Raw genomic sequence first — 24,723 nt, 5'->3', positions numbered from 1 at the left:
TTGGTTATGAAAATGTTAATCATGTCTTTACAAATTTGTTACATGTGTAATTACAGGTGCTTGTTGACTGCAGAACACTGTCGCCAAAATATAATTATGTGAGACTTTTTAGAAATTAAATGAAACTCTATTTACGTACGTACAAATGTAAAACAAAACTTATTTTAGAATTCTTTGTATTTAGTTTTTTGATTATTCTGTTCTATCAGTAATCTAAAGTTTTCCGGTCTGCATTGAGTTTAAGATTTTATGTTTTTTTTATGCTAATGAAAAAGATTCAAAAACATCAATTTCTATGTCATTTGGAGCACGAGTATACACGTCAATTCTATTGATGTCGTATCCTCATTGTTGCAAGTACTTTGAAAGTCGCGACATGTGGAGTTAAAGTTTCGGAGAAATCTGGAACAAGCTTTAAATATTCACATTCGAAATATGAAAATTATTTTAGAGATAAGTTATCATTACCTGGAATTTGGTTGGCTTCTTTTACGTGCAACGAGTTCTACATAGAAATTACAAAAGTGAACATCTCGACGAGGGTGAAACATCGGATCAGGGATGAAAGAAAAGGGAACTTCCAAAGCACTTGCAACAATGACACGACTTCAACAGATAGAAAGGAATATTTTTGAATCATTTTTCATTAGGTCAAAAAAATCCTAACCCTAATGCAGACCGGGGAAATTTGGGTCATAAACTAAATATAAAGACTTACAAGTAACAAAATTGATTTTGTTCTTCATTTGTAGGTACGTAAATAGTTTTATTTATTTTCTAAAAAGTCTCACATAATCATGTTCCGACAACGGTGTTCTGCACTCAACAAGGAACTGTTAATTATACGTGTGACTGAACTGTAAAGAAAAGACATGATTATCATTTTCATAACCAAGTACAAATTTTGTACATCAGTGAACAGACTGGAAGGGACCATTCTAAAAGAAGACTACAGATAGTAGTGGAAGTAGTGAGAAATAAAACCATTAAACAAGGCAGATCTTCTTCAGAATACTTTGACTTTGTTACCTTATGCCCAGCATAACGTAACATGGCCCGATGCTTTTGAGCACCTTGTATGTCGGTAGGAAAATTTTACAATTTATTTAGAATGTTAAGAGAAACTTTTATTTTATAGTAGGAAACCGTAGATCGAGAATTTTGTGTAATTTTAGTACAACAGAGCGTTTCGATAGATGTTATATGAAGATTACATGATTATTAATTATATTTTATATATTTTACGCATTTATTCATGAATATATTATTGTTTTAGACAAATAAGTGTATATTTCAGCTTTTTCGATGGTTTTCAGTTTATTTCTATTCATATTTCGGCATAGGGAATCTTCACAAGAAAGCTAAAAATTTTATTTCGTAAAATCTTCTTCAAAATTCCAAATTAATAAAGTCAGCCATAATTTCTTCTTGGTGCATCTCTTTGTTTCGAAGTAAAATTGTCTGATTGGATAATCCACAATCACAGCTGCGGCTGAGATTTCGGTTTTCTTTGATCTTCACACAGAAGCCTATCATCCAGTTATTACGTCATGATTATCTTCCAATTAGGAATCATCTTCTTGTAACTCTTTGTCTTACGGCGTCAGCCATTTCCGAGAGTCAGACGTGCAGTATTTAGCGTCTGCCGAAAAGTGGAATAATTTGTGATTACGCTAAGTTGTGTTAAATTTTTCGTTCCGGCGAATATTGAAAATTGTCATAGGAGATAAACGAACGATGTTTGGTGTTGTCGCCAATTTATTAATCCAGAAATAGTCCAATTGTGAAGTGATTTGGTGTAACATAATGGATACTAGCATGTCGATGTTTAGTGGTATGGAATGAGCTCCTTAGAAAATTTTGCATTCTTGATGAGCCAGAGAGCCTAAGAGAAGCCAGAGGAGACGGTGAAGGAGAGAGAACGTTGAGTAGTGGGGCAGACATCGAGGAAGAAGAAGTCAAGCCACGCTAGATGGTTTTGTCTGGATAGGTGCAGTAGAAGTTAATATCCTAAAACTGTTTTTGAGACCACGTTTTCCGAGTTCCTAGGAATCTCGGGTGGAAAAGTCAACAGGAATTTTTTGTATGTGTTATTAATATATCCGTTCAGTCTATGTAAGAAGAGGATTCAAGTAAGTAAGGAATAGTGAAAGTGTAACTCAATCCAGGTACTTGGCGTCCAAAAATTCCTTGTTTCTGACAAACATGTGTGAATATATTTTCTGGTGTATGTGTAATATTCGTAATATGAAGCATTAAGTTCGTAAAGTTTCCCTCAACGCCGCACACATGTAGATTCAGGCAATGTGACATCGTGGTTTCATTCGATGGGGGGGAAAGAAAGCTAGAATCTCAGCACAGAGCGATTGTCGTAACCTCGAGAAAATGTGTGTACCACACACATTTTCCCCCAGTAAAGAGAGATGTTGTAGATTCCCCAAAATCTAGAAAGTATTCGTTTCGGTAATTCTGATCAAAATTTCAACTGTTAGTTATTTTGGCATGTTTTCTTTGGTTTTGAAATAGAATAATTACGAATGTTGAAGATTTAAACAAGTGTCAGATTCACGGCTACTCTCAAGTGCAAGGGTACATGCGTTTTGCGTACCGATAACGGAAAACTTTCGTTAATAGGTTAAACCTACGTACTATTTTAGAGATTCTGATACCCATCAAGTTTGAAATTGCAGTTTTCTTTATAATTACTAGTAAATGTTTTTTTTTTAATCTCAAAATACATTCAGAGCGACACTGATGCAAATTTTGACCACTGCGTCTTCGGTAGGAAAGTGGTAGCGGATACGAAACAAAATATAAATGCAAAATAAGTGTGGTGCTTTATGAAATATATGTGTGATTTTTTTTTTTAAATATATGCTTGTTTAGGTTAAGTTAGTATAGTTAGATTAGGGCTTTAGGTTTAAGTGTGATGTCAGTATGTACATGAATGTTTTGCCTGTGCTAGATTGTCATGTGGGTCCGAGCTGAAGAGAGGTCGCGAAGAGCGTAAATCCTCCACGCCGACCACAATCTCGACGCACAGAGGAGTGTAAGCACCAAAGAAAATGTAAACAGAAGCAAAAATAAGCTAACCACAACATGTAGGTAGTGAAGTTATTAGTTTCAGTAGTGTTTTGTATTTTCTATTGTGTCCTTTTGTTTTGTTTTGCATGTCGATACAATGTCAATGTTCTAGAAGACGAGAATATTAAATGAATACTAAGGAATGTGAATATTTCGAGAATACGAACAAGAGTAAAGAATAGAATGTTTCGGCTCTGAAAGTATAGAAATCGATTTTATTAATTTTATTTAGATGGGTATGTCAGTTCAATGTAAAATATTTTCCTGTTATCGAATATTTTGTCCGATAATACTTTCATGAATATTTTAAAGAATAAAAATTACTAGCCGTGAACGCATCTTTCTTTTCGAATATTAAAACTAATTAGCTTATAATTTTAAGAAGTCATAGAAATATGTAGTCGATGTTTTGGGATGCATGTGAAGCGTGATCAGAATAGAGAGTAGTATGTACAGAATATGCTGCCTGGGGAAATGAAATAGCTGTGAAATTCAGGGAAAAGACTTTCCTTAGTGTGACCGAGTTGAAAACAACCGAATCTGTAGAAATTTCTCATTTTATCAGTTTCGATCGAAATCTCAGTTTGGATTTTTTTTTTTTTATTTTATTGGTTACAAAATTCTGTTTCGAGGTTATTTTTTTTTTTTTTTTTTTAATTCAGATAGGGCTTTTACAGACAACATTAAGATCTTCATTGTGCTCATTGCCAACTCCACTAATAGATCGGTGTCCTGTGTCTGTAGTCGTGGTTCACAACCTATTTCCGGATGGGGTGTGGGTGATGAACTGCAGGCCTGGATATCGGACTGTGAGTCGAGATGGAAGAGAGTTTGGAAGCTTTATATTCCGGGCCAAATTTGAGTTCCATTTTCCGTAGATGATTGGCTTGTTGAGTGTGTCAGTGACTGCTGATGACGAGCCCATACGGGCCCAGTAGGTTCGGTGTCACTAGTCAGGGAAACATTCAGCATAGCATGTAATCTCAAGGAAAGGGAACGTCATACAAAACAGAAACACAAATAGTTAATTCAGTAAAATTACAACTTACATTATTATTTACTTTTTTTTTTAAAAAAGTAAAAACTTCTTAAAAATGAACGTATATAGTTCGAACTATTAAGTGTTAAATACGTGTTAGTGCTTTGTGAACACTTGGAATGATTCGTTAGTAGAGGAATAAAAACTTCATAAGGTTTCAGTTATTTCTTCCGGTTTGTGGTAGAAGTGTTCGCGATCATGGCCCCAGCGCGGCCTGAAATATCAAATAATTGAGTTTTGGTAGCAATACAGAAGCATCGGTTGCAAATCTTTCCTATATAACGTATTACCTTGTTTCCACTACGCTTAAAATCTAAAAATGAGCACGTGAAAATGCTATAATGGGAGGGAGGGTGGGTTTTAATTACCTTTGCGCACTCCCATAAGAGAACTTCTGATTACCCTATAATCTGGAGATTAAATATGATGTATGATATATTTTTTTTTTTTTTAATACTCGGATACAGGTGTTTAAGTTAGTAGGTTGTGTATGATATTTGCACACCGGTTTCAAAAAATAGAAACATCATTGAATTACATGAATCTTATTATTGAATTAGTGTTATGATATTTTTGTCGTTTATCTTTTTTTTTTAACATCTCATGATTATCTACCGAGGCTGGAAGAGACGGTGATGGTGAGATTGATGATAATGATGGTAGGAAGTAAGTGAGAGGAAACGGGAGAACGGAAGTAAGTGAGAGGAAACGGGAGAACCCCGAGAAAACACACCTACACGGTGTTCGTCCAACAGAAGGTTCACTTCGTGCAGGCAGGGATCGAACCAGGGACCCCACGCACTAGAGGTGAATACCCTACTACTGAGATACCGCGGCTTCCATTATTTGTATTTTTTACTATAACAGCCAGGTAAAGGGCAATAGAATGGGATTTTTTTTAATACATTTTTTAAAATGCTTCTAGGTAGGCTATTGGTAATTTATAATTTTTATTTTTCTGTAATTAGTTGTTAAGGATACATATTTCGCTTCACAGAAATTAGTGAATTATATGTGTATTTTTTTTTTTCCTTCATAGCAAACGGGAGATTCCCAGTCTCAATTTTGTGATGCATAGCGTTCACTGTCAAAGGAACATTGCCCTTTGTCCGAAGTGCAATGAACCGTTTCCTCGCATTGAGCTGGAGTCTCATATAAGTGAGAAACACAGCAAGGTTGCTTGTTCCCAATGTGGACAGGAAATGGAACAGGCTGACATTCAACAGCATCAGGTAAGAAGCGTCTTTTAAATTCATGATGATGGAGAGAGAGTTGATTCATGAATTATCACTTTTGAGGCACAAAAAAGCAATGTGAAGATCGTGGTGTGAAAAAAACTGTTGTGTACTTCAGAATATAAATGACTGTTTGACTCGACATATTGCAGGTATAAAATGACTAACGTTAGTAGGTGAATAATTTGAGGTATTTACTATGACATTTTGATAAAATTCTCTCAATAATTATGAAATATTTTATCTATTTTTCTAGCTGTTAGGGACATTATACTGTGTTTGCAAGAGCTAAAACTCCTTAAAGATTCTAGTGATACCCTTACTCTTGTTTTGAGCTTTCGAAGCAGGAATTCGCAGCTTTCTTAATTCAGTAGTTCCCTGATCTTCAGTCATGATTCTGTGTCAACATTGAAAAATTATGCATGAATTACGTTCATCAACCATGGTGCACTTTTCATTATGTTGAATGGTAATAATTAAATTTTGGATAAATAATTACAAAATTTTTATTTCAAGGATCTAAGATTTTTCTCGTAATAATAACACTATTGATCATATTCATCTTTTTCCGACATAGGTTTCAGTGAAGCATATATGGTGTGCTTGAAACCGTTATTTTAAAAGTACAGTACCTGAGGATGTGAGTTCTTGGAATGGTAATATAATAATTAAAGTGTAACCTGTGAAAATTGCCCAACTTGCGGAGCAGTAATAAACTGCCTTTATATCGTCATAGTTTCACGTATATGAAGGCAAATCAAGCAGATGAACAAGTTTTACTATGTATGCTAAAGAACTAAAAGTCTTAATAATGCAATTATATTATTTTATTAACAATATAAAAACATGAAAATTTGGCAAACCGTTCGGGTTACAATCAGGGTTTGCCGAAGTGGGCCCAGCCCGAAAAAGCCGGTGGTTTTTTTCGGGTTGCATTGTGTTGGAAAGTTGAGGGGGGGATCTGAGGTGTCCCGTATTCTCATGGAGAAAATATGGCAGGTTTATTTACGCTGGAAGATGTTAATTTCATATAAGACATTTTAAAACATTTATTTATTTCATACAACATGAATTGTATCTTTGTTTTAAATTAATAGACCCCTTTTGGTATTCATATTTGGCGGACGTCAGTCAGGCTTCTGGATGACTTGATCTACATTTGTTCGTTTGTCTGCCGAGCTTCATGGCTATGCGGTTAGTGTACGCGTCTTCGGCGTGGGACCCGGGTTTGCTTCCCGGAGGGAGCTCATATGGTTTGAATTCCACGTTAATCAGTAGGTCCCCTCTCATATAGCCTCGCTGCTGAAAGGGACGTTAAACACAAAATCAACTAAACTCGTTTGTGTCTCTCTACCACACACACTACAGGGTACAACTTTCGGCCTTTTAAGTTAAAATTTTCAGAGTACATGGCCGCCATTTTCAGACACACTGTAAATTTCTTGTATAGATTTTGGCGGTATACCAACGTAAAATATCAAAACGGCGGCCATTTTTTCAAACCAGCGCAATTTTCAGTCTTTTAAGTTGAAATTTTGACGGTGGAAGCACGAAATATGCTAAATTTGCTGTATAGATTTTCACAGCGATCGAATGTAAAATTTCAACATGGCGGCCAGTTTTTTCAAAACAGCAGTAGAAAATTGTTGCAAGTTGTGACAACGACAATCTTGAAATATAAATCACATTTTAACACTTTTACCCCAAAGACATTGAAATATTTCGAAAAAACCCAATTAAACCCGAAAATACCCTGAAAAACCCATATGGGCCCAGGTGGGTTGGGCTTTTTCAAAAAAGCCCGGGTTTTTTCAAACCCTGGTTACAATGCTATTGATTCTTTAGCATAAAGTATGTGGAATGTATGATAACAAGCTCAGTTCATCAGTAAACCTAGTCTTTTTAAAATAATAGTTGTGTGACAGTTTCGCTAACTAACTTATCATATTGACTTCATTGTAAAAACAAGAGAGAGTTGCATCTAAATATAAGAGAATCCCGGAAAATCATTCTGAACGCTGATTGGCTGAGTAAAATGGATTCAGCCAATCATAACAAAAGTTGACAAAAGTGAAACTAAACACTACAGACCCATTTCCCTCCCTGATCCGGTAGGCTAAGCTATAAATTAAATCTTTCCAATAACGTGCCCCACTGTTCTCAGTTTTAAGTCCTTCATTCCAATTCATAACACAGCTTTTCTCTTTTTCAATGAACCTGGCCTCCTTCCACTTTTTGATTAACGTCCTTTGTTCCCGTGCTAAGACTTCGATCTTGCACCAATTAATATTATGCCACGTGTCCCTCACGTGTTTAAAAATGGCATTTCTTTCTCTTTCAAAACTCACATCATTCTTGTGTTGTTTCAGCATTTCTTTTAGTTTTTCTCGTCACCAATATAACAACTATTACAATCACTGAACCTTATCTTCTAAACCACTCCACTTTCCATCAACTCCTCCCGTCTTTTCTCCTCTCATTTTTCTTCTTTGTATTTAACACACCCAGTAGCCTCTTACTTTCTTTTCTGTATGTAGAAACATTCCTGATTCTCCTTAGTGTTATCTTCAATATCTCTGTATCTTCCTCCATACTTTGTATTCTCCATGATGTCTTATTTTCTCCCCCTTCCCTAAGTTGCACCTGCAAAGTGAAATAACAACCATCCGAGGCCCGAACCTCACCTATGTTGAAAATTTGATCCAGATCGTTCTGGTGGTTCTGGTTCTAGAGTTATTAAGTCACAAACGTAGTCATTCATGTTCATGTATATATCCCCCACCCCTCTTCCCTAAGTTGTACCATCAAAATGAAATGATAAAAAACCATCCTAGGCGCGAACCTCATCTATGTGACAAATTTCATCGAGATTGGTCGTCGGATGGTTTAAGAATTATGAAGTCACAAACACAGTCACTTTTATATATATATATATATATATATATATATATATATAGATGTGTCTTGCGTCTTGTGAATGTATTTACCAATGTTGCTTTCAATCCTTGAAAGTACTAGTAACGAATTAATTTGTTATAATGATGTCTGTATTTTCAGACTGAGGATTGCATTAAACGGCTGACTGGCTGTCATTTTTGTGACCTTGAAGTGGTAGCTTCGGAGTTGGCTGAACACGAGAACTATTGTGGAAGTCGAACAGAGAAGTGTACAGAATGTGGGGAATACGTAATGCTGAAGTATCAGCAGTTACATCTAGATAGTAACCACGGATTCATAAAATTGGATGATGGTAAGTTGAATTCTTAGTTCAATTATCTAAGCTTGAGTTACAGTTCTAAAATGTGTAGTCTTGAGAAAAAAAGTGTTACTTAGGGCATAGTCGTAATCACTTCAAATCTTTCGTTTTTAATTTTGAATTATTACTTTCTTTAAAATCTCGGCTGGGATCGAAAAATGGTTTCCAAAGCTGTGTAATGGGAGAATGAAGGTATGTTTATAATGTTTTTAATTTGGTACTCATTGGCCTGTGAGACTAACAATCGAGGAATCATTGACGTTAAGATGTAACGAATATCATCTGAGATGCAAGAAAGAACGACAGCAATATCCTCTACGTTGACACCATATTACTAGTTAACGAGTTATGTAGGCCATAGCATGAATGATTGAGTGTTGAATGCTCACCGTATTACGCTAGTCGCAGCATTTAGTATAGTGTGGAATAAATTCTGGTAAGAATGCAAACAGCTCTCCCGAACACTACAACTTACGAAAGACGGTAGATAGTTGAATAGGACATAATCCTACAGCGTAGCATTTAAATAGATAGAAATCATTGTACATAAGAACTCCATATAAGAAGTAAGGTGAAAAATGCCGATTATTGCATACAGAAGATTGTATTCACGAAATATTAATAATGAACACTACTTGCCATTCATCTGTTTGAAATCTGTACTACAATTCTTTTCTCAAGTTCTTTCGGAATTCTTTTGGTATAATAAGGAAAGTATATGAGGGTCAGTTATTCTGGGCAAAAGTGTGATAAGAAGGAAGATCTCATGGTCCAAGGGTGTCCTATTTGTGGAGTCCTAGGTCCTTGGAGGTAGTTCCAAGTGATAGACGTTTGTTTCCAGAAAATTACCTACGATGTGGTAGCGTTGTCTATAAAGAGAAATCACGGCTTCATTACATTCCCGAACAGAGTGAACATACTTGCCTAATCACATTTCGTAGATATAATCAGTTTTTATTATATATTTATTTCCTGTAGCAGGATAACCAGGAACTGATTTCTTTTCAAGTTCTGGGGTTATACCGCGTGCAACCTGCACGTCAGATATTAACAGTTCACCAGTTAGTTGCCCTTGGGAGAGAAGCTAGGCTGGTTGAGTCCATCAATGGTATTTCGGACACCGCTTTGTGTGGCCTTATCTGTGATCCAGGGTTAGTAACATTCATTGATCCTGACTTAGACAACTCATGCACGTACTCCTATGGCATACAGGTTGCTTCTTTGGCAGCTGTTTTTTTCAATACCAGTTTCCCCTGCTGTAGTAGCACGCTTGTGTTGCCAGACAGTTATCAAAACTATGGTCATTTGCCTCCAACATAAAGCTAGAGGTCATGGGCTGAAGCACCAGTTGAGATTTTTCTTGCTGGTGGTGGAAACCTCGGTCATTGTCTTAAAATAACATTGTGGAACGGAAAGTCCTGAGCCGTGATTGCTGTTTTTGTACTCGCTTAAGTTGCCCGATGATTCATTCTTGTTTTACAGTAAGTCGTCAAGGTAGACTGCATGTGCCATATTTCCTTCTTAGACAGCACGTGGTACGACATCATACACAACAGCGCATAGTGCAGTCTTTTGAACAAAAATATTCGTATTCCACTCTTAGCACAAATCAGGCGACCATGTATATCTATAAAGAAATTTCTAAAATTTTCTTGAAATTCTTTCTTCATATCAAAAATCTGAAGAAAAAATATCAGAAGTATCCTGATAAAAGTAGAACATCATACACAAGTTTCAGTTCAACATCATCTTCTGTTTCTAGATTAAAAAGTGTTATTAACTCTATATATATATATACAGAGTGAATCTGAAAGATGAGGACTAACTCCGAGAGGTGATTCATGACTTCAAAAGAAGACAAAAAATCATCTTGCATATTGTCGAATTTCGCGTCATGTACGAGTGACAGTGTGCACAATGAACATATGCAAGAGGACTTTTTGTCTTTTGATGCCGCGAATCACCTCCCGGAGTTTGTGCACATCTTTCAGGTTCACCCTGTATATATATAAAATATGGAATGAGGCGTTCCCATAGTAAGGGCGAACTAAACATCAGGTCATTTGTATTTACCCAAATTAATAATAATAGATGAACTAGTTGATGGATGAACGTTTTCTTGAGTTCGCCTTTACTATCTGGATTCAGTTGGTGGATACTTGAAATAAATCTGTCTATACAAACGACACGAATCGTGGTTCGTTTTACCCGTAACAGAACATATTTTGAAATGATATTCGTATCTAGTGGGCACGATGTTGCTAGCAGACAATGTAAAGGAATGAAATGAACACACATATTGACAATGAGGCTGTAAAAATTCGGAAACAAATGAGTTATAATAGTTTCGGTTAGATGCTTTCGATCTTTCAGATATTTTGAAAGGGTAAAATTGTTTAAAGACGAATTCTGAAAACGATCAATGTGCGCAGTTATTCAGTCTTCCTATATCCGTGGAAACGATACTCTTTCTGGGAGGCTTATACTCGTGTTCGAGCAAACCGTAGCATTAACATACTTAGATAAATTTATTATTATTATTATTATGTGGTTATTTTGATACGAAATATGAAGTTGTTAATACGATTGCTGATCATATATCTACATTTTTTTTTCTGTAGTTCCACATGTAATTGAATATTAACCTGTTTTTCTATTTATATTATGTTTTGTTTGGTAATGGTAAAATTGGGCTCAGTAGTAGAAAAGTTTTTGCATTTTTTAAAAACTATTTTTACATAAATCCAATTGGTTAGAATTGCTTCCTGTTATAGAACCGGGTCCAGTTCCCACTTGGCACGCTGGGAAGAACACAGGACAGAGTAAGCCCACAATGCTTCCAAGTGCTAACATGAATGCTTTACGGAGTCGCAAAGTTTCAAACGCCAGTCAGGACGCTACACGCCCAACAGCAGCTACCAATAGACTTTCACCTAGTAAAAGAACAAATGACATGCCACAGATCAATTCATCATCGTCTGGGAACATATCCAAACATGTTCACAAATGCAGTATTCAGGGTGAGTATACAGGTTTTGTTCGTGACGTACAAAGTAAATATCATGAAACACTTACAAATAGCTTTACACTACTCACTTTTCTGATAGAAATTCGTTTCAATGTTAATCATTAAATTTTGGCGTCGTTTAGACTATTTTAATACAGGGTTGGTTATTAATAAAATATATGGTACCACCATGATAATAATGAACAATGGTAAAACTCTACAGTAATTTCAGATCACAAAATATCTCACAGTTAATAAAATCGATATGTCTAAGATACACGGAATATGTAAGATTGTATAAAGTTGAGATTTTTGCGTACATCAGGAATGGAAGAATAATACAAGCCTTGACTGTTTAATGAATAACAATACTTGTAAGTTTGCTTCGCACAGGATAGGGTCCAGTGACAACCGTTTTTTTTTTTTTTTTTTTTTCTTTCTTTCTTTCTTTCTTTCTTTCTTGAAAGCGAAAGTTATGACGTGACTTAGTTACAGATAGTTTTAATATAGGTAAACCAGCGTGTCTATCGGTCACGAAATCAGAAAACGGTCATGAAAGTCAAGAAATTTAGCTTTTGAGTCACGATTTTTTTTTATCTGTACAAATATAAGTACAGACTGGAAAACTTTGTTCCATAAAACGTCAAAATTCACCACCAAAAATGTCTGTGGTTGGCTTCAGACGCTACCAAATCGCAAGCAAAACACACTTTTGTCGCGTGCATGAAAATTCGGCCCAAATTGCACCCAAATTCGCTCTTGAGAATTACTAAATTTAATGGTTTTGTAAAGAAAAGGTCACGAAAAAGTCACAAAATTTAATTTTGGAATTTTAGTAGACACCCTGTAAACTCAATACAGTTAGTTTTTTAAATCACATATTAGGGTATTTTATACACGATGTAGCAGTTTTTAGGATATGAATGTTTGTTCTATCATTATTTCACATTCATTTCGTCTTCATGTAATTTCTCATGGACTAATTCAGACTTTAGAACATAGACATCGGATACAAAACTCAAAAAAATGTGATAGCTGATACCTTCAGCGTGGTTTTATATGATCCAGCTCCTTTGAAGGTGAGATAGCGTGGTTGGTTGATTCGTTTAGGCTAAGACTTGAACCTACAGTTACAGTTAAAAGTTGAACCAGCTTAATCCGTTCACATTTTTAACGTTTTCCCGCCGGGAATCGAGCCCGGGAGTACCTGCACCAAAGCGCATACTCTAGCCACCATATCAGCGTGCAGGGCTGATAGTGTTAAGGAGAAAAGAGTTTTTCTGTAGTAGTCTTGTGCACTTTCTAGTTTTACTGGACTCAGCTCTGATGTGGTTCCTCGTAGTACAGAGCTGGTTCAGTCTACATTTGGCCAATTTCGACTTACCTAAAAATTTAGAAGAATCTATGGCGCCAGGTCCGTAAGTGCTCGATGTGTTTCCCTTGGTTCCTAACAATAGCCCGACAGCGTAATTTCCACTGTAATAGGCTTATCTGAAGAACTGGGAGGGGAATCTTGTCCCATTCTCTTTGTACAACTTTCCAAAGTCCTTCCACAGTTGTCACACGCCGTTTTTCCAAAGCCCGCTTCAGCAATCCAAATCCACAATAGTCCATAGGACTTAAATCTGGAGATTTAATAGGTACCAGTAGAATGCGAGGGACGATCGTGAGGTATGTGATGAGGCCTTGTCCATGTGAATGCGCAGCAGATTGGCGTCATTTCCGTACATTGTTGGAATCTCATGCTCGTAGATCGGCCGCATGATCTGCTCCTAAAAATACTGTGAATTTATTTTGCAGTTCTTCTCCACCCTACGAATCTTCAGTTTATCTCGGTAACAGTAGCCAGTAACGACCATGAACTCTTTTGGGAAGGATTCTTTACAGACACGGACCCAGCTTCTGACGTTCTTGGCGCCTTTCTCTCGGTGCATGATGGCTCTCGGTTTGCCGCAGTTGGAAAGGTAAATCCATGCTTCATCGAGCGTTACGACGTACATCCACCTTTGTTTTGCCAGATGCCGTTCATACAACTTCCGGGCGTTACACTTTCGTTCCTTTTGGTGGGCATCCGTGAGAAGATGGCCGCGAGCTTTCATGACTTTTTCCAGCTCCAGCTCGTCCGGCTTACAGTCCCCAAAGACACGTCAAGACGATTAGCCATACATCTTTGTGTTGGCGGACTTTCTTGCATTGCCATTTTGCGAAGTTTCCTCTGCATGGTGGAGGTGGCCTAGGTGCATTCCCGCTTCCTAGGCAACTTCGTTGGTGATCCAAATGGTGGAGCCTCGTTGCCCTTGTACTTTTTAATACATTTTTTATTCCACTTAAACTGATGTTGCAACAATTCTTCTTGCACTGTTTTCTAATGACAGAAACACTAAAGTGGGCGTCATAAAGAGCCGCAACATAGCCTTCCCAAAACCGGATTAGTTTGAGCGGCATTTTGATCACAGAGCGGAAACCCACACACTTTGGAAACAAATTTAACATAACACTCACAACAATGGTCCTGTTTTATGCGTTATTGTCGTCCGCGCGGAGAAATAACTCCGTTCCCAGGAAGCCACTGCACAACACTGCAGGACGCCACGAGCCAGGTCGGGTGAGTCCATTCTGCCCGGGAGGGGGAAGGAACAAAATCGGCCAAACGTAGGCTGAGCAACCTCTGTACAAGTTGTGTGCGTGTCCTGAAAAACCTGGGGTTTATTTTTTTTATTATTATTACAATATATCATTTTTTAAGCACATGTTGAAACATAGTAGCAAATGATTTAAAGTAAAGGATTATTATAAATGATTGTCGGGATTTATAACATGTTACAAGTAGTATATTTGAAACACGAACTCAGAATTGTTACTTATTTTATAGGAAAACTCCCTAAGTTTCATTATATAGTTTTACGTATGCTTGATCATCCAGTCACTGCGCTATCAAAACGATAATTCATTTTATCCTGGACTTTTCGCAGCACGTTAATGATGATGATGTCAAAGCAGCTGTAATTCGTACTTTCTGGGTATTTGTAGGAAAAGGCGGGACAAAAGTGTTAGATCTTGAGAGCCAGTAAGCCAGGAGAGTAACTTTGATCTTGTTGAATGTATCACCTGATCCATTGTTGCGATATAAGCTGGTTCAGAAACATCTGGAATCCCCGTAAACATTGGTTGGTCTCCGTCCGGTACCAATATGTTCTCGTTCAGTTCGGAAGGCCGTTGATTCTCTTACTCGTATTTCTTCGGAAAACTTGTCGTAGCTGGTCCACTTGCGCTTCTATGGTCTTTCCTTTACATAAACACGCGTTCTTTTGAAGCTAGGCATACCACTGACATATACGAATGGAACTATCAGACGATGTACTTTCGTACAATGTGAACTCAAGCAACTTTTATTAGATTTGAACACATAGTCTATTTTACATATACTACGTCTTGCAGAACCTGCTTCCTGGTGACTGAATCCGGAACTATTGAACACCAGCTAAATTAGATATAAATAAATCAGCAAAAAATACTTTGTGTATTTATGTATCATTCTTCTGAAACTCCGAAAATTATTTATAATAACTGTAACTCTTCATCACTTAATTTCTACCACAATTAGTTGTTGCTTTACTTATTCAAAAGCAGTTGTTGAAGGAAAATACCAATCAATTGTGAACATTAACAATTCTTGTTATTTTACCGTTTTCCTTTCATTTTTTGTGCTTTACAATAATGGAAAACTTAACAGTATTTGAGTGTGTGTGTTAGTGATATACCTTGTGCATTGGTGGTTGTATCCATTTGACTCCTAATTTTGACTTTCAGGTATCAAATTATATCATGATATGATTCCGTGTTCGGTTAATTTACACTGTTACTTGTGAAAATCACAGTACCAAGAAGAAATGGTTCCGAAGTCACAGGGCTTATGCAGAAGAATATGACGTTAAACTATAATTTCAGTGAGATAGCACATGCGTGGACTCAGCAACGTCCTTAGTTCGGTGCTTGAAGTGGTACCGCGAGAGAGCAGTTTACGCATCACTCAGTATAAATTTTAATTTCTCTCAGATGTGTCTCCTCTTGGTTTATTATTTATATTGAAGTTTAGCGTCTTTTTTTTCAGCACCGAGGCTATGTGAGCTATGATCTACTGGTTGAGGTGAAATCCGAACCATCACAATTAGTTCAATGCCCTTCACTAGGAATCGAACCCGGGACCTCGTGCACCAGAAGCGCGCACAATAGCTACTAGAGTGGCGGAGAGGACTGTGTGTCTGTCGTGATGATGTAATTTTGACTTCTTTACTTTTAAAAAAGTTAATGTTAAATTTCTATAAAACTACACAATCTTGATATAACTTGCCCTTAACAAATATTATAAATATTTAAAGCGTTCGATTTGATGAATCCGTTGCTTTAATTCATGTACACGGTTGCTGTTTGTATCTTCAGGTTTTGTATTTCATTTAATTTCCCCTTAAAATAGTCGGTTTATTTTGATAAGGATGGACAGTCTGAAATTACATATTTTATATTAGCTGCTTAAGCATTTTTATTGCAACTTACTTAAAAGCGGATGTTACTTCATTCAAGTGAGGATCCAACCAAACATGAAAAATTTTTATCTTGTTAGTGAATTCTTTTCTTTAGCCTGTGTTAGTGAGCATTCAACTTAAAATGAACAACCAGATAGAGTTACAAGATGAATAAGTTGGCAACCACTACTCTGAAGATACCACAGAGAAGCAGGCTGATAATTGGTACATCAAATGTCCCTATAAGCAAGATAGAGGGGCTCATAACACTGTGGAAATTACTTGTATTCTTTCCTTTACCCTGCTTAGTTTTCCCAAAAAAGAGAATTTATATCAATTGTGGTAATGTCATTGTATAAACCGTGTTGAAACTCGGGAACATTTCTCTGCGCAATCACTTAGTGTACCCAATATACTAAGTGAGGAATATTGGGTCTGCATTGGCTCAGTGGTAGAACCCTCATCTATGGAGCGTGGAGTTCCTGTTTCGATCTCAGCTCGCGCCAGGTGGACAAACACAATGTGCGTGGGTTCTCCTGTTTCCTCCCACTCTTCATTCCCCATTTCCATTCATTATCACCGTTCCCCTTAACTTCGGTGCATAATCAGAGGACGTTAACCTAGAAATTTCCATTTAATTTCAGAATGGAATAATTTATGCTATTCAAATATTCCCTGTTGGCAAAGAATACGTGCGAAAATCAACTGGAGGTCGTAGTTTTTAAGGAGATAAGTGAAACATTTCGTTGTTGCATCTCGTAAGAGTTTTCCTGTACTGTTCCAACCATTTATTATGTGTCCTTGTTCAGAGGTGTGAAAAAAAAGGCTGCCCAGTAGGTTTAGCAAAATTGAGTTTTATTAAATATTGGACGTACATTCAGAGCCGTATTCCTACTTAAATTTCCATTTAAGCGTACAAGTTGTATTGTACACATTAAAATATGGGTACCCTTGTCGTACAAAGGGATCCGCGTTTTGTGGGACATCCTTCAAACCATTGGCACTCACTTACGTTTCGATTTGTAATAAATTTTCTATATATTATAGAATAAGGCCCCTATCTGTATTCATATTATCTAGGCCCACCGCACTGACTGAGGATTCCTTTAATTTCTCTTAAAAGACGCTAGGCAAATACTGGGATAGCACCTCAAGGTCAGAAGCGGAGATAATAAGAATTTTTGTTACATGGAGTTTTTTTAAAAATATTTTTTGAAGGAGGGGGGGGGGATAAAATGTTGGAAACTTGTAAAAAGCCTTGAAGCCTTAGAGAAACTTGAACAAAGTAATTAAAATCTTATTAGTATTATCGTTTCAGTCTAAGTTTGAAGTATATTTTTAGAGATTTTTTATGTGGGTTTTACTAAAGAAAAAACTAGGGTTCGTGGGTTTACAAAAATTCCAACAACCCGGTTCGCCAGGTTACGTTACTCATATAAAGATTGAATCACTTTGTAACACATTTTGCACTTTCGGCGCAAGGGTTTCAAAACTGAAATAAAATTTTTTGACAGACCTCTTATTGTATATATTTACAGGAATTTCTGTATTTGTGCAGAAGAATCGTTAAATCTGCAGTTCTTTCATAAAGAAATCGCTGTAAAATTTTGTACATACACAATCAGTTTATTAAAACGTCTTATTTCAGTTTTAGACCTCTTGCACCAAAAGTGTAAAATGTGTTCATAAAATTATTCTATCTTTCATATAAGTGTCTTTACTTGGTGAACAAAACCTCAGAGGAAGTGGTTGAAACTGTACAGAAAAACTCTCACAAACTTCTTGAAAAGGCTTCTTGACTCTACGGTAATAATTCGCAGAAAAAATCCGAGACGATAGTGAATTAGCTGAGCAGATCCGGGGTGACTTTTTGCTTTGGCATGTAGCGTGTATACTGTGTTGGCCAGGTTTAAATTATTCAGAAGTTGACATTCTTTAATAGTTTGAATGATGTTTTCAAAAGATGAATTATCAAGGGACGTCTTCGGTGTAGAAGCTGCGATAGAACATGATGTAGGTTCAGGTCTTGAAGTGGATGTGGCAGTGGTGTTTTGAAGCGGTGCTGAATGTGAGATTGTGTGTGCTGATGTTTTCCATTTTGCTTGTAGGAATCTTATTTTATTCTTAACATACTTCTAACAATGACATTCAAAATGAAAAGAAACCAAATATATATATATATATATATATATATATATATATATATATTTAATTACACAGACTGTTCTCTGACGAGTGATTCAATTTGTTTTCGGGTCAATTTGTTTGAATATTAATTGAATTATTTTGAATACTGTCACTCCATATACAATAGATGGGAAAGATAGGGAAAAATGTGCTGTCATTTTTTGGTGATAATCGAGTCTTTACACTCATCTTAAGTAAATATGAAAATGAACTAAGGAACAACGAAGTAATATTATTCCTTTATTTCAGTAATATCTTCAAAAGAGTAAAAAATGGATACAGAGCTGATGATAATTTTTTTGGAAAGTAATTTATCATGTTACTTTATTATTTTCCTATTTACCATTACACCTGTTCTTGTCATCAGTGTGCGACATTGTAATAAAGTAATATTGTAAGTGATGCACAAAGAGTGAAAAAGTGTATGGCTGGACTGGAACTCGAATCCTGAATCTTCATCGTACCGTGCCGATGCGTTAACCACAACGCTAGGAAGTTGAGGTACAAACTATGTAGTGTGAGTAAGAGAACACCGACTTCAAGAATGAGAGAGTGTGTGGCTGTTCTGGAAGCGGACTGGGTAATGTAGTGGTTAAAGCATCGGCACTGTACGCCGAAGATCGCAGGTTCGAGTCATGGTTCAGTCTTCCACTTTTTTATTCTTTGTGTATCGTTGAATTCGTACCTATATTGGAGTTAGCATGTTAAAAATCGGTTGTTTCCTCGTTTCGTTAGTATAGTACTGTAACATTAAACACAAATTTTGAATTATTTAATAATAATAATAATAATACTTTTTTTAATTTTCAGACGATCTTGGTGAGCCGCCACCCACTTCGAGCTCCTTAGATCCAGTTGATTTGGATCGTTTGTTGGCGTTACGTCTCGCTGGAGAGGATCTTGAATTTCTAAGTCCTGAGGACATTGCTGCTATTCTTTCAGGCGCAACTGAAATCCCGATACCCACAGCGCCTCCTTACCATGACATCAACTCAATTCCTCGCTCTTCCTCTGTAGATCGAGATCTTACACCAGCGCTGCCTTTGGGAATCAATGAAGAAAGCAGATCTGCTGTTAATCGATTGTTGGCTGCTATTAACAGACCGAGACTTAATTTTGGTGTTGGGAGCGACACAGATTATCAGAATATTAGAAATCCATTAGGAATTCAAAGCGGCTCAGAAGATATTGTTGCACTTCCATGTGAATTCTGTGAGGCGATGGTGCCAGCTGACCAACTTGTGTTGCATCAAGTAAGTATTGTTTTTAGTTATTTTTAATTTATATTACATGTACAGTAAAGAGGTATTCCAATAACCTTAACTATAACCACACAGTTGAATACTTTTTATGTAAAGTGAGAATCTTGTACAGATAAAAAGATACGAAAATACACGTGATTTACTTCTATGTATGGATAATAATACAGGTTTTTTAAAAAGAGATTTTTAAAAAAAAATATTTATTTATGACAAGGCCATGCATGCGATGTGATTGCCATATTCTAGTACTAATGCGGCCACTTACACACAGTCTTATACATGGCTTCTTATTAGATGATAGTGTTTCACTGAGGTGTGATTCAATCGTAAAGTTATAATTGTGAAACAGAGTAACAAATCATATTTATCAGAATAAGCAGAAACTTAGTTATTTCCTTTTCTTTTAGTGAGTTCTCTGGGGGCTTCTTATTAAAAAGAACTAATTTAAAAAGAAGTGTAACTGATAATGTTTAGTGATTTGCTTCTGATAAACATTTTAAGCAAAATTTGTTTTTCTTCCATGGGAAGACGGGAGGAAACTTTTTATTTATGTAGAGTGTGTATCGAGGCTAAGGGTATTTTTTTTAATACATATATACTGAGCAATACGTATGTGGGTCGTTCAATATATAAGTTTCCCTAAGCTGTAAACAATTTATTTTTTACAATATACTTGTAAACTATACATACATGTGTAGATGGGTTCTTCCTCACTTCTCCACATAATTCCCATTGAGATTCAGGCATATGTCTCACCGTTACACCAATTTGTCCAAATCCTTGGTAGAGAAACAGGGGCTCTGACTATTTAGCACTCTCCTTACATTTCCGCCTCACTTTTTCATTCCCAGTTGACAAGAGACCGGGTCGCATATGTCGAACCGGAACTCATCTTCAGGTAAACGCAATTCAACATAAGCGACCTGGTCTTCTTTTCTTGACGATAACACCTACCACCCACAGCATGCAAACAAGATTGAAGAATTAGGGTGGAAATAGCTGCCCTATTCTCCATACAGCCTCCAGGGTGTCTGTCGGTCACGAATGTCACGAAAAAGTCACGAAATCAGAAAACGGTCATAAAAGTCACGACATTTAGCTTTTGGGTCACGATTTTTTCAAAACTGTACAAATGTAAGTAAAGATTGGAAATTTTCCTTCTATAAAACGTCAAAATTCACCACCAAAAATGTCTATGGTCGGCTGTAGACGCCACCAAATCGCAAGCAAAGTACGTTTCTATCGCATGGATGAAAATTCGGCCTAATTCGCACCCAAATTTGCTCTTGAAAATGTTAGGAAATTTTATGATTTGGTGAAGAAATTTCATTTTGGAATTTTAGTAGACACCCTGGCCTCAATTTAGCACCAAGTTAGTTCCATCTTCCGGTGTTCAAGTCTGCGTTGCAAGGTGAACGTTTCGAAGCATTTGAAGTGAAGCGGAATATGAGGAGCGTGCTAAATAGCCAGAGCCCTGATCTTTTGCAAAGGATTTGGACAAATTGATGCAAAGGATTGGGAAACAAATATCCGAATCTCAATGGATATTAAGTAGAGATGTGCATGTATGTATAGTCTACAAATGTATCTTAAAAAATAAATATTTTACAGCTTATGGAACCTTATATACTGAAATCGACTAAAAGCAGGGAATTCGTGTTACTATTCGGTTCAAAATCTCTTGTCGTCGCGAATTCTGCCGAAGAATTTGAAGCTTAAAATATATAAAACGTTAATCATGCCGGTTGTTCTATATGGTTACGAAACATGGTCGCTTACTCTGAGGGAAGAACATAGACTGAAAATATTTGAGAACAAGATCCTAAGAAGAATATTCGGACCCAAGAGGAACGGGAATGGGGAATTGCGGAAACTTCATAACGAGGAACTACATAATTTATACGGTTTGCCCAACATCGTTAGGGTCGTCAAATGTAGGAGGCTTAGGTAGGCAGGTCATGTAGCTAGAATGGAAAAAAGTAGAAACGCTTTCAAAGTCTTGACTGGAAGACCCATCGGAAAACGACCATTAAGAAGACCTAGGCGCAGATGGGAGGACAATATTAAGATGGATCTCGCTGAGATTGGAATACAAATTAGAAACTGGATCCAATTAGCTAAGGATAGAAGTCAGTGGGGAGCTTTTGTGAACGCGGAATTGAATCTCCGGGTTCCATAGGCCATGGAGTGAGTTAGTCAGTTAGTATATACTGAAAGATCCACATATAATATAAGCCTCTCTTTTTAAATTTCATGAACCATTGTAACATTACAGTGAAAGTATGTGTTCGACATTTGGTGTGTAAAACAAAGAAAACTGTAGAAGATGAAACTGCAGGAAATACTAGAATGTTTATGAGCATTTAGCCAATAATAGTCTGTAACAGTCTAATTGTGTTCACTATTTTCGTGTTTTAGATGGTGTGCATTTGTGTTTGGTATTCTTTGTTTGGGCCTAAAAGGGAAGTTAAAGAAAATTCCGAGGTAAAATTTTATTATGAAGCGGCACTACATTTGATATTAGTTACGTTTGTAGGTAACCTTGAAGTATATAAAAGTATTCGATGCATTCTTTTTATAGTTAGTTTATTGTGTATCATTACGATTAGACGTATTTACTTCATCTGTTTTATTTAATTTGCGTGCAATAGTAGGTGCTTGTTAAGAGTTGTATTGTACTGCTAATTAAAGAGAAAAAAATTGGTTTGTGTATTTAGTATATTCTGAAAGTATCAAATTTATTTGTAAGCATTTCGCAGTATCAATAACTTGAGGTTATTTATTTATTCTTTCTAGATGTTATGAGTTTTGTAGGTATTGAGTACGTGCAAAAGTTTTACCTGTTTTTGATGTGCAGGTAGATATGCGGACAACACATACAGCAACACCGCAATCGATTACCTCTTTTTTAATTAAAGACCTCGCCGATTAAAGTCCTGAGTTGAAAAATGTTGTAAGACAATTTTCGTAGCCTCCACATCAAAGGTATTCCGAGTGAAGGGGTTCTGTAACCTGCAAAATAAGACTGGAAGTACCAGGTCACGAGAATAGGGTGAATGGGATAAAACCTCCCAACCAAGGTCCATTAAGTTTTTACATGTGTTGAAAGCAGCATGTGGTTTGGCGTTATTATGATGAATGTTACTCGTCGGCGATTAGCGAGGCCTGGTTGATTCGTTCGCTATCTCTCCAGCTGTTCATAGTAAAAATGGGGGTTAACAAATTGATTTGGATCCAGAATCTTCCATTGAATTGTTCTTTTGACATCGTTCCACACACACAGGACCTTCTTAGGGTGAAGTTCTTGTTTGTACGTCGAAAGTGAGAAATGCGGCATACAGTCCTGCGACACTTTGTTCCGGTAGATTACACTAGTTCTCCTACTTTTGGCTTTAGACTGTTGCTTATGATTATTATGAGTAGAGAGAGTAAATCTGGAGTAAAGAGGGAGACAAATAAATGCAAGTACAGAAAAGTTGTTGAAATCAGGTTAATAAATTAAATTGCAGTAATTTTATTTGTTTATAGTAAATTATATGAGAATCAGATATAGAGAAATATTCAAACAGGAATGTTTCTAATTATTGTTAACGTCTTTGATCCCATAGACTGGATGTCGTCCGGATCTGACACAAAGACAAGTTCCCGTAAGTGCTTCAGAATCTTCACCGTTTAATCCGCCTTCAATGAATAATAGTCAGTCTACGCAGCAGAATCCAGTGATCACCCAGCCCACGCCACAGATCCTGAATAATTTGTCTCGTGAAACAGAGCCTCGTAGCTCGTCTCCATCCGAGGATTTGGTGCTACCTTGTGAATTCTGCGGATCTCTCTTCCCAGGGGAATTTCTGCTGCAACATCAGGTATGATATGTCAGAACCAGTTTACCTAAATTATTTGTAAATCTAGTAGGTATCATTATCTGGAGAACTTACAAAATTAGTTAAAAATGTGATATTACGTCGAATAGGGAGTGACATCATTGAGGATTTAAAGGGAAGAATGATGAGTAAAATAGCACAAAATTGATGTGAACTGAACTTTATATGGTTATGTGTCCAGGGTCCTGTACTAGGGTAGAATTATTATTATTATTATTATTATTATTATTATTATTATTATTATTATTATTATTATTATTATTATTGATGCATATGTCATAAAATTGTTATAATTTAGAGTGAATGCGTGGGTACTTACAGGTGATTTTTACTTTATTTTAAAATTTCTGTTCTATAATATTCTATGACATAAAACAACTGTAGTTTTATGAAGCAGGTCCCAGAATGATGGAAAGGCCATGAGCAAACTTAAGATACGAGCTATAATCGGGAAAGGTTGGTCACAGGCTGAATAATAAAAGAAAGTAAAACTGATGTCACGTGAGTCAGGTAGCCACATGTGTGGTGATAACGGTAGATTATACGAGTAAGTGTGGCGAGTGGGAATGATATTGTGATATTCAGTCAAATACTGCATTGTATTGCAATAGTGAAGTAGTAGTGGCAGAGATTTGAAGCACCCTAACGAGGGTTTAAGATCTTTACTGTCTGGCTCAAACCTCTTGACGTTTGATGAGAGCCAATGAAGTGCGAAGGCGACGTTGTCAGATTGCCACTTCCCTTCACGCGTGCAGATTATATTAAAACAGCCACAAATAACATATATAAGTAAATAACTGATTCTACAAATATATAATAATTGACAACAATAAGAAACAATTGTAAAATAAGGCATACCTTCAACATGTTTCCTGCTAATCCAGAGGCAAAGCTAATGGTTCGTCCTCATCCTCACTATCACTACTTTCGGTCATATTTATTATTATTGATTCTAAAATTTGTTCGCGTCCTATTTCTTTCACAAAATCATCATCTTGCAGATTTTCTGCATGTTTCACACAAGCAGGCCATTGTTCACGAGTCACTTTATCGAGTTCATCGGTAACTAGATTTTCTACGTCCGAAATTTTTGAAAGTGGTGTTTTTCTGTGCCACTTCACGTTTTACTTGACCCCAAATAAGCTCAATTGCATTGTATTGGCAGTGGTATGGAGGAAGTGGGATATTTTCCTGTCCTCTTTCGATCGCAAGTTGCCCCAGTTCCTAGATTTTCTGCCTGTTCTTAAAA

The 24,723-nt window shown here is 36.6% G+C and overlaps 1 protein-coding gene across 5 annotated transcripts in view; it reads left to right on the top strand.

Annotated features, from left to right (window-relative positions):
* LOC145692771 (TRAF-type zinc finger domain-containing protein 1-like) overlaps positions 1–24,723 on the top strand; it is a 66,283-nt gene that overhangs the window by 7,781 nt on the left and 33,779 nt on the right. For 2 of the 5 annotated variants that reach the window (XM_081768228.1, XM_081768229.1), the window contains exons 3-8: positions 5,163–5,355; positions 8,416–8,608; positions 11,371–11,634; positions 19,142–19,584; positions 22,012–22,077; positions 23,202–23,456. In XM_081768228.1, the coding sequence (XP_081624354.1) occupies positions 5,163–5,355; positions 8,416–8,608; positions 11,371–11,634; positions 19,142–19,584; positions 22,012–22,077; positions 23,202–23,456 (1,414 nt within the window). The remainder of the gene's footprint in view (positions 1–5,162; positions 5,356–8,415; positions 8,609–11,370; positions 11,635–19,141; positions 19,585–22,011; positions 22,078–23,201; positions 23,457–24,723) is intronic. The other 3 variants (XM_081768230.1, XM_081768232.1, XM_081768231.1) reach the window with 3 other exon arrangements.

The sequence above is a fragment of the Thermobia domestica genome, chromosome 8 (assembly GCF_964235325.1).
Source record: "Thermobia domestica chromosome 8, izTheDome1.hap1.1, whole genome shotgun sequence".
NCBI classification, from domain to species: Eukaryota; Metazoa; Arthropoda; class Insecta; order Zygentoma; family Lepismatidae; genus Thermobia; species Thermobia domestica.
This window is presented reverse-complemented; position numbering and strand designations above follow the sequence as displayed.